General features: G+C 37.7%; 1 protein-coding gene across 1 annotated transcript in view; it reads right to left on the bottom strand.

The window, feature by feature from the left end:
- LOC107568413 (SWI/SNF-related matrix-associated actin-dependent regulator of chromatin subfamily A containing DEAD/H box 1A-like) overlaps positions 1–12,155 on the bottom strand; it is a 17,128-nt gene extending 4,973 nt beyond the window's left edge. Inside the window, exons 1-21 of the mRNA XM_016254391.1 lie at positions 11,763–12,155; positions 11,268–11,367; positions 10,984–11,089; positions 10,826–10,892; positions 10,559–10,638; positions 10,332–10,469; positions 10,050–10,130; positions 9,407–9,603; positions 9,228–9,318; positions 9,012–9,111; positions 8,866–8,925; positions 8,649–8,724; positions 8,391–8,526; positions 8,081–8,212; positions 7,839–7,934; positions 7,639–7,756; positions 7,018–7,133; positions 6,371–6,559; positions 6,145–6,263; positions 1,295–1,477; positions 1,111–1,217 (exon numbers count right to left, since the gene is read on the bottom strand). Coding sequence (XP_016109877.1) covers positions 1,111–1,217; positions 1,295–1,477; positions 6,145–6,263; positions 6,371–6,559; positions 7,018–7,133; positions 7,639–7,756; positions 7,839–7,934; positions 8,081–8,212; positions 8,391–8,526; positions 8,649–8,724; positions 8,866–8,925; positions 9,012–9,111; positions 9,228–9,318; positions 9,407–9,603; positions 10,050–10,130; positions 10,332–10,469; positions 10,559–10,638; positions 10,826–10,892; positions 10,984–11,089; positions 11,268–11,367; positions 11,763–11,868 — 2,398 coding nt within the window. The 5' untranslated portion in view covers positions 11,869–12,155. The remainder of the gene's footprint in view (positions 1–1,110; positions 1,218–1,294; positions 1,478–6,144; positions 6,264–6,370; positions 6,560–7,017; positions 7,134–7,638; positions 7,757–7,838; positions 7,935–8,080; positions 8,213–8,390; positions 8,527–8,648; positions 8,725–8,865; positions 8,926–9,011; positions 9,112–9,227; positions 9,319–9,406; positions 9,604–10,049; positions 10,131–10,331; positions 10,470–10,558; positions 10,639–10,825; positions 10,893–10,983; positions 11,090–11,267; positions 11,368–11,762) is intronic.
- Between the last annotated feature and the right edge of the window lie 393 nt (positions 12,156–12,548).

Genomic DNA, 12,548 nt, shown 5'->3' with positions numbered 1-12,548 from the left:
ATATTGCTGTAAAAAACTGCTGCTAAAGAGTGAATACATAAGGGATAATGCACGGCTGGCTGTACATTGAACGAAGGCAAGAACCACCTGACGCAAAGCTACAGCTCGTTAGCTCTGCATTCTGCCCGCTTCAGATCAGAAAGAGATGAAATAGTGTGGTAAGATCACATTTATTTGAATTATAACATTTAGCTACTTGAATTAATTATGAGAGAGAGAGAGAGAGAGAGAGGTGTGTGACAGAGGTGTGTGACAGTTGCCTGTGTGAATTAGCCTACCTGCGTCTGTGCGCCTCTCCAGTAGGCTATTTTATTAATAAAAGTCACGAGGCGGCATGGGCAGCGTTCTCAAGAAGTTTGTGTCCTCCTGAATGTTCGTAGACGTGCGCAGTGCGATCTCCGATCTCACAAACCAAAATAATAGATATGATTTTCTCATGTAAAAGCATACGAATTATTATAAAGATTATTAAAATGAATACGTATGGATGACATTTTGATTACAATATTTCAGTTTATTTCCATCATTAGTAACAGTTTCCCCTGTGGGACAAATAAAGTTAATATTAGTCGTATATATTAATAATAGGCTACTTTATTAACTTTATTTACTATCCCTGTTGTAGTATTATTCATAAGTATAAACCAACAATATTTTTTTTCACCATGTTTCCAAATTCTCTACCCCAGGTCCAAAAGAAATGTAAAGAATGTACAAACTGAAAACATTAAATACTTTTGTGATCTATTTCCATTTGTTATTTTCAAAAGAGAAATACTGTCATGGATGTTTACAGAGCAGAGGTCACCTTTTTTTAATTCCAATGGGAGAGATTTGTCTTTTGTTTATTATTATTTTGTGCTGTATTGTTGGTTACGGTGTTATTTATTTTTCAAAAGTAAGCAATAAATAACACTTTAATATCTAAAGAGTGTTCATGTGATTTTATACATTAGTAATGTTGGGAAATGAATAAATGCATAATAATCGTCATAATCGTAAAACCGTGATTATTCCTCAGACAATAATCGTACCAACAAAATCTATAATCGTTGCATCCCCCCTAATTGTGACCTGTAGGTTTGATAGATGTTGTGTGCTGACACTCACCTCCATCAGTGGTCATGTCCTGTTCCAGTTTCAGCTTCTCCTGTCCCACACGGAGCATGCAGGCCTCAATCGAGTCTCTGCTGATGAGCTTGATCACCTGCACTGTTCTGCAATGCAAAAACATCATCATGAACCAGATTTCCTTCTTTATGGCGATCTCAAATTTCCTTTCAATTATACTAACCTGGTTTGCCCCATTCGATGACAGCGGTCCTCTGCTTGTTTATCATTGAATGGATTGCAATCAATGTCATGCAGTATCACTGTGTTTGCAGAGGCAAGGTTGATTCCCTGCCCCCCAGCCCGGGTCGACAGGAGGAACACAAAAATTTCAGGGTTTGTATTGTATTTGTCGATGAGACCAATCCTAGAGAAGCAAAGAGGGTTAAATTTGATTTGTTCAGACAGGCAGCTTCCTACTTGAATCGGTTTAGTTATTCGAGACTTGAAAAAAACTTTTGGGACATAACACCACACAAGTGTAGTGTGTACAGTAGGGGTGGAACAGTACACAGATGTCACGGTTCGGGGCATACCTCGGTTCGGGGGTCACGGTTCGATACGATTACAGTACAACAGGAAAAAATAAATAAATAAATAAACCATGCTCGGATTCTTTACATTTACTTTGAACAGACAGTAGTACAAATTACAATTTTCTCCACCTAGATGTGAAAATACTAAATATTATTACATTGTTAAAAATATATAATCTGCAGTACATGTATACATACAAGGAATACATTCTTGAAATATATTTGATTTAGTTTACAGATAAACAAGGGGGAAAAAACAGTGCAACACGTTACGTAGCCTATATATGCCGAGTTTAATTTGTGACAGGTTTAATTTGTTCACAGAAAGGAAACTCAAATGGCAGAAAGCGACATCCTATTTGTTTTCTTTATTTTACAAAAGCACAATGTTTTGTTTTCATTGTGTGCACACAAATAAAAGCAGACCTTTATACAGTGATGCATTATTAATAAGACAATAAGTGTTTAAAGTTGATTCTGCTGGTATAGACCATTTCAAAGACGTAAACAATAACAAAGGCGTTGGAACGCTACTGCGCATTTCAGGTAGCGCCATTTTTAAATCTCAGATCTGTCAAAACAATCATGTACTTTTTAAGTGTAGCGAAACGCAACAGTTGCGGTATTAAAATTATATATTTTTTTTAATAAACGGTTATTGGAATTACCCTTTAAATATGACTGAGGTGAAAACTTACAAAGAAATTTAAAAGTAGTCTTCCGGACGGCTCTGATTGATGCTGCGTGCGTGTACACGAGAGATGGCGGTAAATGCATATATAGATGCAATTAACTCCTTAACGGAAAGGTTGGGATCATTTGTTCGTACAATGGATTAAATCAGTCTTATGTTTGGTTAAACTGAAGCAAGACAAACAGTCACTTACGTACTTATCAAGGTTTGTCGCCAAGATGGCTGGGGAGGTTTTTAATGGACATATCACTTGCATTGCTGGGTCATGTATATCTACGCAAATATTCATTTTCATATTTATTTGTACAGCGCTTTTCACATTACATATCGTTTCACTGCAGCTTTATAGAACATGCATGTATATTACAACGCCAAATGAATGCTAGGATACTAAGCAATAAATGCCATTATTACTGATTTCATTCGTTTTAAAATGTGTGCTAAGTAGAATTCTCCTATGCTCATCAAGCCTGCATTTAATTGATCAAAAATACAGACAAAAACAGTAATATTTAGAAATGTTATTACAATTTAAAATAATGGTTACCTATTTTAACCCATTTAATCTCACTGGTCACAATAGTGACCGTAAAAAAAGGTTTTCGTTTATAAAGCTCTAAAAAAAACTTGGTTTTAGTGCACTTCCTGCAAATATGGAAAAAATAAATGGTGTCAATTAAATATGTGCAGTGTCACATGGTTAGTGCAAATTGTCACATGACCAGAGCAGTTTATTTCTTGTTTGCACCATGAGATGATGGCTCCATCAAAGCTGCAAAATGAGGGGCTAGTAAAGTATGTTAACAAAGATATGACAAAGACTTTTGGTACACATTTTTAGGGTGTCTAGTATTAATATATGAATTCACATATATTCAGTTTTGTTGAGTGTGGTCATAGAATGAGTAAACACTTTTCCAAAAAAAAGTACAAATTATTGATATTTCAAAGGAATACTAATGACCCATCATTTGGATATTTTCATGTCTGAGAAAAATTTGGGATTAAACGGGTTAATATGCTTTAAAGTGTCATTTATTCCTGTGATCAAAAGATATGACAAAGACTTTTGGTACACATTTTTAGGGTGTCTAGTATTAATATATGAATTCACATATATTCAGTTTTGTTGAGTGTGGTCATAGAATGAGTAAACACTTTTCCCAAATATTTTTACAAATTAATTCTTGATATTTCAAAGGAATACTAATGACACATCATTTGGATATTTTCATGTCTGAGAAAAATGTGGGATTAAACAGGTTAATATGCTTTAAACTGTAATGTATTTCTGTGATGCGCAGCTGTATTTTCAGCATCATTACTCCAGTCTTCAGTCTCACATGATCTTCAGAAATCATTATAATATGCTGATTTATTAGCAGTGCTGGAAATTGTTGTGCTGCTTAATATTTCTGAGATAATTTTAGGATTTTTTTAAGAATAAAAAAAACGGCATTTATTTAAAATAAAAAAATGTTTTGTAACAACATGCACTACTGTTCAAAAGTTTGGAGTCAGTTTTTTGTATTATAATATTAATACATTTATTCAGCACATTTGTTAAATTTATTTAAAAAAGTGATAATGAAGACATACTGATAGGAAAGATTTCTATATTTTGAAAAACCCTGCCAGGATTCAATCAATCAATCCTGTATAAAGTATCACAGATTCCAGAAAAAAATATTAAGCAGCACAATTGTTTCCAACACTGACAATAACCAAGTATCAAATCAGCACATTAAAATGGTCTCTGAAGGATCATGTGACACTTAAGACTGGAGTAAAGGCTAATGAAAATTCAGCCTTGCATCACAGAAATAAAGAATATTAAAACAGAAAACTATTTTTTTTTAAATTGTAATATTTCACAATATTATTGATTGTCTATTTTTGATCAAGTGAATGGAGGCTTGATGAGCATAAGAGACTTCTTTCAAAAACATTAAAAATAGTAATGTGTCCAGACATTTGACCAGTACTGCATATAAACAAGACATCCTCTCGCTTTCAACTGTTTCAAGCAAATTTATTAATATGTGATCAATGTCAAAAGCAGCAGGCTGGCCATGAGCAGCTTTACATTGCATTTCATCCTCAGGTTCTCAAACACATCTGGGTGTTCATATGGTCACATGTGGTTTGGCACTGCAGGACAACCAGCTGTCCTTCCTTTCTCCCTGTAGCACTCACTGTCTTAGGTGTCTTACATTACAGATGATGGCTTTCCTAAAGACAAAAGCAGAAAAATAATTTAATTCAATGCACAATATTTATAAATAATACTATTATTGTTTAATACATCAGTACATGTTGGAATTAACATTAGACAAGCATAATGAGTGATGAAAAAAGTTTACCGTTAGCTTTTGTAAACTACTGCAGTTAACCGTTTCACTCTTCAACATTCAAGTTTACAGTATACATTTCTATAACGTGTTACTCACTGCATTTATCTGCTGACAAGATAGCTAGACAACTAATGTGAACTCATATTTAATTATAGCTCACATAACGCTTGGCAATAAAACGGAAATAAAAGCTTGGCCTTTTTCACTAAACAAGAATCAAGCCGCTAGGCGCATATGTAAACAATGACGACAACACAATTTTGCATCATACTTGAAGAGTTAACGTAAATAAATACAAATGATCAAATGGAAAAAACAACATGTCCTTACCTGAATGGAGCTGTGCTGTAGATCCACGAGCTGCGATTCTGCTTCTCGCTTCACTGCTGCAATCCAGGCGCGAATCTCGGAAATCGAAACCCTTTAATTTCCGATTATTTATAAATTAAATGTTAGTTCCAGGCCAGAGGGAGCACCCAACCACCGAGCAACAAGGATCTAATTTTAATTTTGACATTTTAAACAGCAGGATTGAATCAATTATCGTAATCCCACTGTGCATCAAGCGCCTGCCGCCATTGTTTTGAATGCGCTCAAACACTAACCGGAAACGTCCAAGGAACAAAGACGTCACTTCCTTAAACCGCCGAATATCCGTTGAAATGGTCCATAAGGAAACAGTTGAAGTGATTGCGCCGGCGCGCGCACACACACAACACATCAGTTCCAGCATTGCTAACTTGACAGCACAGTTGGTACTTTATCTAAATAAAATACAGTGAAACAAACATCAGCGCGCCAGCCTCTGTGTCACAGTTGGAACTGAAGTACAAAGCCTACAATTTACATAAATATTAGTTTAGCATTCAGATACGTTACATCGCAAATATGGAAATCTTATGAGAGGTAGGACACACGAGCACAAAGCTCCATTTCGCGAACAGTTGAGTGCACAAGCCTTTAAAGTATACTCCTTTGCCAGTCTGTGAGAGACGCATTCAGAGTCAGCACATGGTCACGGTCTAGTGGGCTTGGTTTTCAAGTGCGCAACTCACAGCATTCGCTGTTCTTCTGCTGGTGGTCAGTTATCATACAGCATTGCATTGCTGCCCTCTTCTGGATTGGGGTGAATTGCCTGTATTCGTTGTAAGGCAACATGCATCGAACCGAGATGTCCATACCGTGACCGTTCGGTACGAATGCACGTATCGTTCCACCCCTAGTGTACAGTTGTCTTTATTTTTACATTTATGCTCACATGCGGATCTTTTAAATGTGAAAACAGTGGATATTGAAATAAAATGTACTGTCTGAATGATTGGTCAATTGCATTTCATTACTTGTAAAGTGACAGTAGGACAGTCAGTCCTAAATATCAAATCTGAATTGAGTGCAGTACAAACAAAGTGACATGAGGTACTGAAGAAGCTAATAAGCAAGTCATGTTCACCTCTCTGCCATGGGAGTAGAACCATCCAGTCGAACAAACTGATGGTCAAGGTGTTTGAGCAGAATCTCCACAATGTCCAGCATCATAGTGAACTGACTGAAAAGGACAACCCTATCACCCTTGAGGAAAAAGAAAGTTGTTTTAAAACACATCAGCAACAATAATAATATGCAAACTAAATTCAAAATGACTCATCAGGAGACTGTTAAACAGCATCTAGACAAACCTTTTCTTTGAGCATGGTGAGTATTTTGGTTAAAAGTGCAAACTTCCCAGTGTCTAAGAGGAGCTCTTTCTCCAGCTGAAAACTGCTGATGGAGCTGTACTGTTTACATAAATTATGCAGCTCAAAATCAGACATCACCTCCATGTCCTCCTGGATCAGTGCAGGGTCTGCATCAAAATGTGTCGGTTCCTAACATAAGCAAAACCATGTCATCTCAACAACAGTATGCAATACAGCAGTGGTTCTCTGTCATCATTTACTCCCCCTAAGGCGTTTCTTTTATCTGTTGATGCTACGTTACTTTGAAGAATGTTAGTAACTAAACAGTTGCTGGTCCTCAACTGACTCAATTATGTAAAGCGGGGGGAAGGGGGAAAAAAAAAAAAAACATACTATGGAAGTGATGTCAGTGGGGATTAGAAACTATTTGGTTACTCACATTCTTCAAAAACTATTCTTGTGTGTCCAGCAGAGGAAAAGAAACTCATAACAGGTTTGGAACAACTTCAGGGTGAGTACATTTCACTTTAATTTTTGGAACAAACAAGTTTCCAGGGCTGGATTCATGATAAACAATTTTGTTTTTAAATGCACAGTTCAATCTTTATTATTCAGCCTGCTTTACACATTTATCTCCCAGTCCTCACCTTAAGCATGGCTTTACTCATGGCAGCCAACTTGTCACTGGTGTAGTACTGGCGGTGCAGCAACGGATGATTAGCCATCTTTCTCAGCTGCATCATCACATTGCAAAGCTCCCGCTCTGAGGACAGAGGAGATAGGAATTGTGTGACAGACGATCAGTTTTTTTTCAGATCCTCCAGCTTAGAAGGAACATTTTCTTGACAGCCCCTGTTTAACGAGTTCATTTGCCCATATAATCTTAAGGAAATTGTGTGTAAACTTATTTGGCTTGCTGTCCACTGATGAGGGGCTTGATGAAGCAGCTTCAACTCGAGCTCTGATATACCCCCGGGACTTGATATAGGATGATTACGAAGGGCAAGGTACCTAAGATGAAGGTGGAGTTTTGGGGAGGTGGAGGGATGCTGGAACAGCTGAGACTGGAGAGAGGTAAGCAGCTGCTTATATACTCTGGCTGTTGACTGAAAGATTAGATGGGCTCGCTCCTCCCTAACTTACGTTAAGGAACTTCATATAATGTCAGACATATCTGAATATAATAGAGGCTAACCAAAAAAAAAAAGTGCAATACTCCTAAACCGCACGTTAGCATAAAAAAACAAAAACAAATTAATAGCACGTACTGTCTCTATTCGGAGCCTTCTTGAGTCTTTTGAAAAGTTTCTCATACAGATTCTGCTGGGCATCACTCATGGGACACATTTCAATGTTCTCCACTTTTGGTGGAAGCCATTTCAACACCTAGTATAACATTTACAAAGTCACAATTAGGGTGGGCAAAAATTATGATAATCACATAATCACAGTGGAAAAAAGCATCTACCTGACTCTTGACTCGTCTCAGAATGAATGGCTTCATGATAAGTTTGGCCTGTGCAATTCTATCCTTGTGAAAACGGCTTTCTTCCTCTGATGACCTCTGAAACCAAGCAGATGGGCAGAAAGTGAGAGCATTTTGTCTAGGTATATAATGATTACTGTATCCTAAAATTGAATAAAATGTAGATACATTTTTGAGAGATGGCACAGTATTATAATTAGAAGTAATGTGTGCACTGTCTGTACCGTTGAGAACATTTTGGAGATCTGTGAGGTGCTGCTGGAGAACATGGAGGGCATGATGAAGTTCAGGAGTGACATGAGCTCCAGCAGGTTGTTCTGTAAAGGTGTTCCTGTCAGCAACAATCTGTGCTCAGCCTGTAGATGACAGGCACAAATGTACAACCAAGAGGTATAGATAAGCACAACTTTACTACCCTTCTCTTCATTAAGAACATCCCAAACTAACCCAAAAGAGACAGACTGGTGGTGAACAGCATTTCTTTAAATCGTATTTGCAATATTGTTTACGCTACAGAAGACTGCTTGTACTGACATTGATGGCCATGAGGTGGCGGTAGCGTAGAGAGTTCATATTTTTCAGCATGTGGCCCTCATCAAACACAGCATACTTCAGTCTTAGCTTGCGGAACAGACTGCGGTCATAGTCATTCCCTATTGTGAGATTGTAACTAATACAGATGAAAGCAGAAAAAAAAGGAAAGGCAAATGTTAACACCACTGAATACATGTGACTTTCATAAACACACAGTCAGTACAACAATATACAAGTACTGTAAAACAATGTACTTACGTGGATACTATGATGTTGAATTCAACTAAGCCACTGAGGATGTCTTGTCGCAAGTATCTGCGGTCTTCCACAGACCCTACAAGTATAAACACAAAATAATTGAGCAAGGACATAAAGGTGGACATTTTGTATTAATATGTATTATTTTGCACTGGGGTTCTAAGACCACACTGACAAAAATTTTTGTTTAAAACTATTTGCCTGAAAACTAACTTACCATAGTAAATAAGAACTTTAAGACTGGGACACCAAAGACCCAGCTCACGAACCCAGTTATCTGCAAAGAGAGAAATGCATCATCTCAAGCAACACTATAGGGACAAGTTTATATGCTACACTCCCACTGAAATAAGTGTCTCTTACCCAGTGTGGACGAGGGTACTGTAATAAGATGAGGGCCCTTGATTCCTTTTTCGTACAAGTGAGCCAGGAAAGAGATAGCCTGAATAGTTTTACCCAGCCCCTGTGGAGAGATCAAATCACTTATAACCAATATCCTTGATAATAGTCCTTTGCTTTAAAGGAATGAGTAACCTTCTTGGATTTCACGCCTTTGAACTCAATATGACAGTGACTCACCATTTCATCAGCCAGGATGCCACTCAGGTTGTGCTGATGCAGAAGAATCAGCCACTTCAAGCCAATCAGCTGATATGGCTGGAGTTTGAAACTAAGAGAAGTCAAAAACAAGAAGTTAAAAAAAAAAAATAGCATAACTGGATATCCCAGGTGTGTATTATGAGAATAGATAAACTCACTTGCTGTTCAGGACTTTGGGTTGCTTGATGGAGCCCATGCCTGCTTCTATGACCTGGGTAACATCTTTAGTCATTTTCTGTGCAATCTTCTCACATCTTCCCATAAGGTCTCTAACCACCTGCCTCTCCTTAAGCACAACCTTGCAGCCATGTACCAGATCTATAGACAGGCCATTATCCTTATAGAACTGCTCTTTCTGAAAGAAAAGGAACAAAATTAGCGCTTTTCCACCATGGGCCGAATGGTTAATGTAGCTAAATAGTACAGTTCTGTACCAATTAGGGCTTGCTAACATACTTTGTTTGTTTTTCCCAATCGGGAGTTGCCACGTCAGACAAAGCCTTTCCACCAGTATGGTTCACCTGTCTTGTCTACCGATAACTAATTGCACTGAATTCAGTGCATAGAATGGTTTGGAATATCCCCATTTTGTTACCAAAACATTTCAAAATAGTGTGACAGATTTTAACACCTCATTTAAACAATTAGATAAAACCCGTCAGTGGGCATGAATACAAACCTGACAAATATGAATCACTGCCTTCACAGCCAAAAGAACTAATCCCCTCTGAGCACTTCAAGAGTCATTCAACCACAATAACATAATTCAGAGTGACAATTAACATAACATAAGATTCTTACCACATCTTTCCAAGTGTTGAAAGGCCTCAGTGAAATGATCTTCTGGGCTTTTTTGATTGAGCAGCCAGATATTAGAGCCAGCTCTGGGGGCGTGTTAGAACGAGCCGTTTTAGGTAGGTGTGGCTGACTCTGAACTTTTATAAAGAATATCTCTTTGGATTTGAGACTTTAGTCTTTGCAACTTTACAGATCTTCTTTATGCACCAAGAGCTTGTAACACTCCAAAGAGAAAGGAAAAATTGAAATCGCATCATATGACCCCTTTAAACCATTTAAGCCTACCTCTTTTTCTATTTCAGGCAGTTTCTTCTTCAGCTTCTTCAACAGAGCCTCTTGTCTCTCTCTGCTTGGCTCCTGACTCTCCTCCTCCTCCTCATCATCATCAGAATCATCCTCCTCCTCCTCTTCAGATTCTGAATGCTAATTCAGAGTCAACAGCCATTTAAAAGGGAGTTCACCACATTAAGGAGATGTTGGGTTTAAAACATTGATTCAAATGGCTCACTCACCACAATTTTTCTCCTCTTCTTTGGTTGATCGTTATCATCATCTTCACTATGCCCCGCTTTGCCTTTCCGTCTGCCTGAATCTGCATATATAAAACAGTTTTGATTTGAATAAGTTACAATATTGTATCTGAATTACAAATCATCTTATAATTAATTCGCACAAAAGACAGAGCATTAAAAATTGGCATTAAAAACGCAAAGATGTCTGACAGCAGAATGCTGTGACTTACCAATATTTGTCCATGAAAATAATAAAAAATGCCTCACCGTCATCTCCATTAATCACCAAGCAATGTGCTATAGCTCCCTCCAGCGTGCTGGTGCTTTCAACCACCTGTCACAATATACAGGATAACACAACAGGACAAAATCCACAATGTTCACCCATTAAGTTGATGTTACACCAATGAGGGACTCATTACTACCTCCAGTAGATCTTTCTTGCTCTTTTGAGGGAATAGTTCCATTAGTTTGATGATTTTGTCCTCCATATCCTTGCTTATCTGGTTCTTGGACTCTGATGTTGTATCTCTGTGAAATAACGGCATGTTATCACTTATTACAGACTAGAGAGTGAACGCTCAAATAGTTAACAACTCTCATAATGTAATCAGCAAGCTTGAAATCTCTAGAAAAAGTGTGGAGCAGCAAATGTGTCCAAGAGAAGACACATTACAGCCTCACTTCTGACAAACTCAGTCTCGCTTACTTGCTCATCCTGACAACTTTGTCATCTGCAGAAACATCCTCTAATGCATGTCTTGATGCCTTGCCTGATGCACATCGACCATCTGTCTGTCTTTGGTGGGCTGGAAACAGAAAATTCAAGACTGAATCAAGAAATGTTGGCATACAACATCTTGTGACTATATCCTTGAAACATGACAACTGCTAATAGTATGCTGTAAAAGGGGTCTGATATAGTGGTAAACAAAAATAGAGAGCAGGTTATTGCGAGAATCAGCGTACAACCCCAAAACAAAGGTGAGAATAGAAAAATCTTCCCAGTGGCCACCCACACTAAAAACCTGGAAATGGGCTTAAACCTACAACTACAGTACAATACAAACTCGCATTCCAACTCGCATCAACATAATCACAGATAAAAACATGCTGTCTAGGTAGAAAACACTCCAGGTTTTGAGAAACATCCATTATGAAAGCTGAACAAAGCCCCGGCTGAGAAACGGCAGTTTTTACTCACCCCGTTTATTCTCTTTATCCGAGTTGGAGCCGTCCGACGATTGAGAGTGACTGTCCGCCGCGTTGTCCCTTTGGAAACGGAACCGGTCTAGATTGAAAAAGCTCATTTCAATTTTTTTCCGTTAGGAGAAATCTGTCTCACGCGGTCTTACTGTTCATCCGCCGGTGATGCTCGCGCACTTGATTGTGTTCGATAACAAAAGCTTCAGGACAGCCTCATAACCCAATCGATATCTGATAAAAAATAAATACAACACCGAACTGCGTAAGTGACTTGACTGTTAATTTAATGAAATGTTTCAGGTTTAATTGCTTCAGCGTTGAAGAATGACAGTGCGGTAAATTCTGAATACAGCAAATAGCACGTTCCCGCCACCGACTGGCAATGCGTCATTTCCGCTTTTGAGCCAATAACAACACAGTGGCCTTTCCCCTTTAAATTGTAAATCAGGATTATAAATATTAAACGTCACGATTTTACAGGTTCAATTATTTAAAATAGAAAGGAAAAGGTATATAAACTATACTAATGTATACTATATACTTTTGAATTAAGAATGTGGATTAAAATAATTTGGAGAAACGTTTCAAAGGCAGTAGTGCATGCACATACTCTAGCTGACCGCTCTTAATATAGGCTATTGAATTTTTAGCAATATGCTAGCTTTTCAATAAGATTATGGTGACAGAGGGAATTAATTACCTTAATAATAGCAATAATTATAGAATAGATAGATAGATACTTTTACAATTCCAACATTTTGACATTGCACGACATAAATTCTAC

Source organism: Sinocyclocheilus grahami, unplaced genomic scaffold, assembly GCF_001515645.1.
Source record: "Sinocyclocheilus grahami isolate Dianchi unplaced genomic scaffold, SAMN03320097.WGS_v1.1 scaffold1241.1, whole genome shotgun sequence".
NCBI classification, from domain to species: domain Eukaryota; kingdom Metazoa; phylum Chordata; class Actinopteri; order Cypriniformes; family Cyprinidae; genus Sinocyclocheilus; species Sinocyclocheilus grahami.
This window is presented reverse-complemented; position numbering and strand designations above follow the sequence as displayed.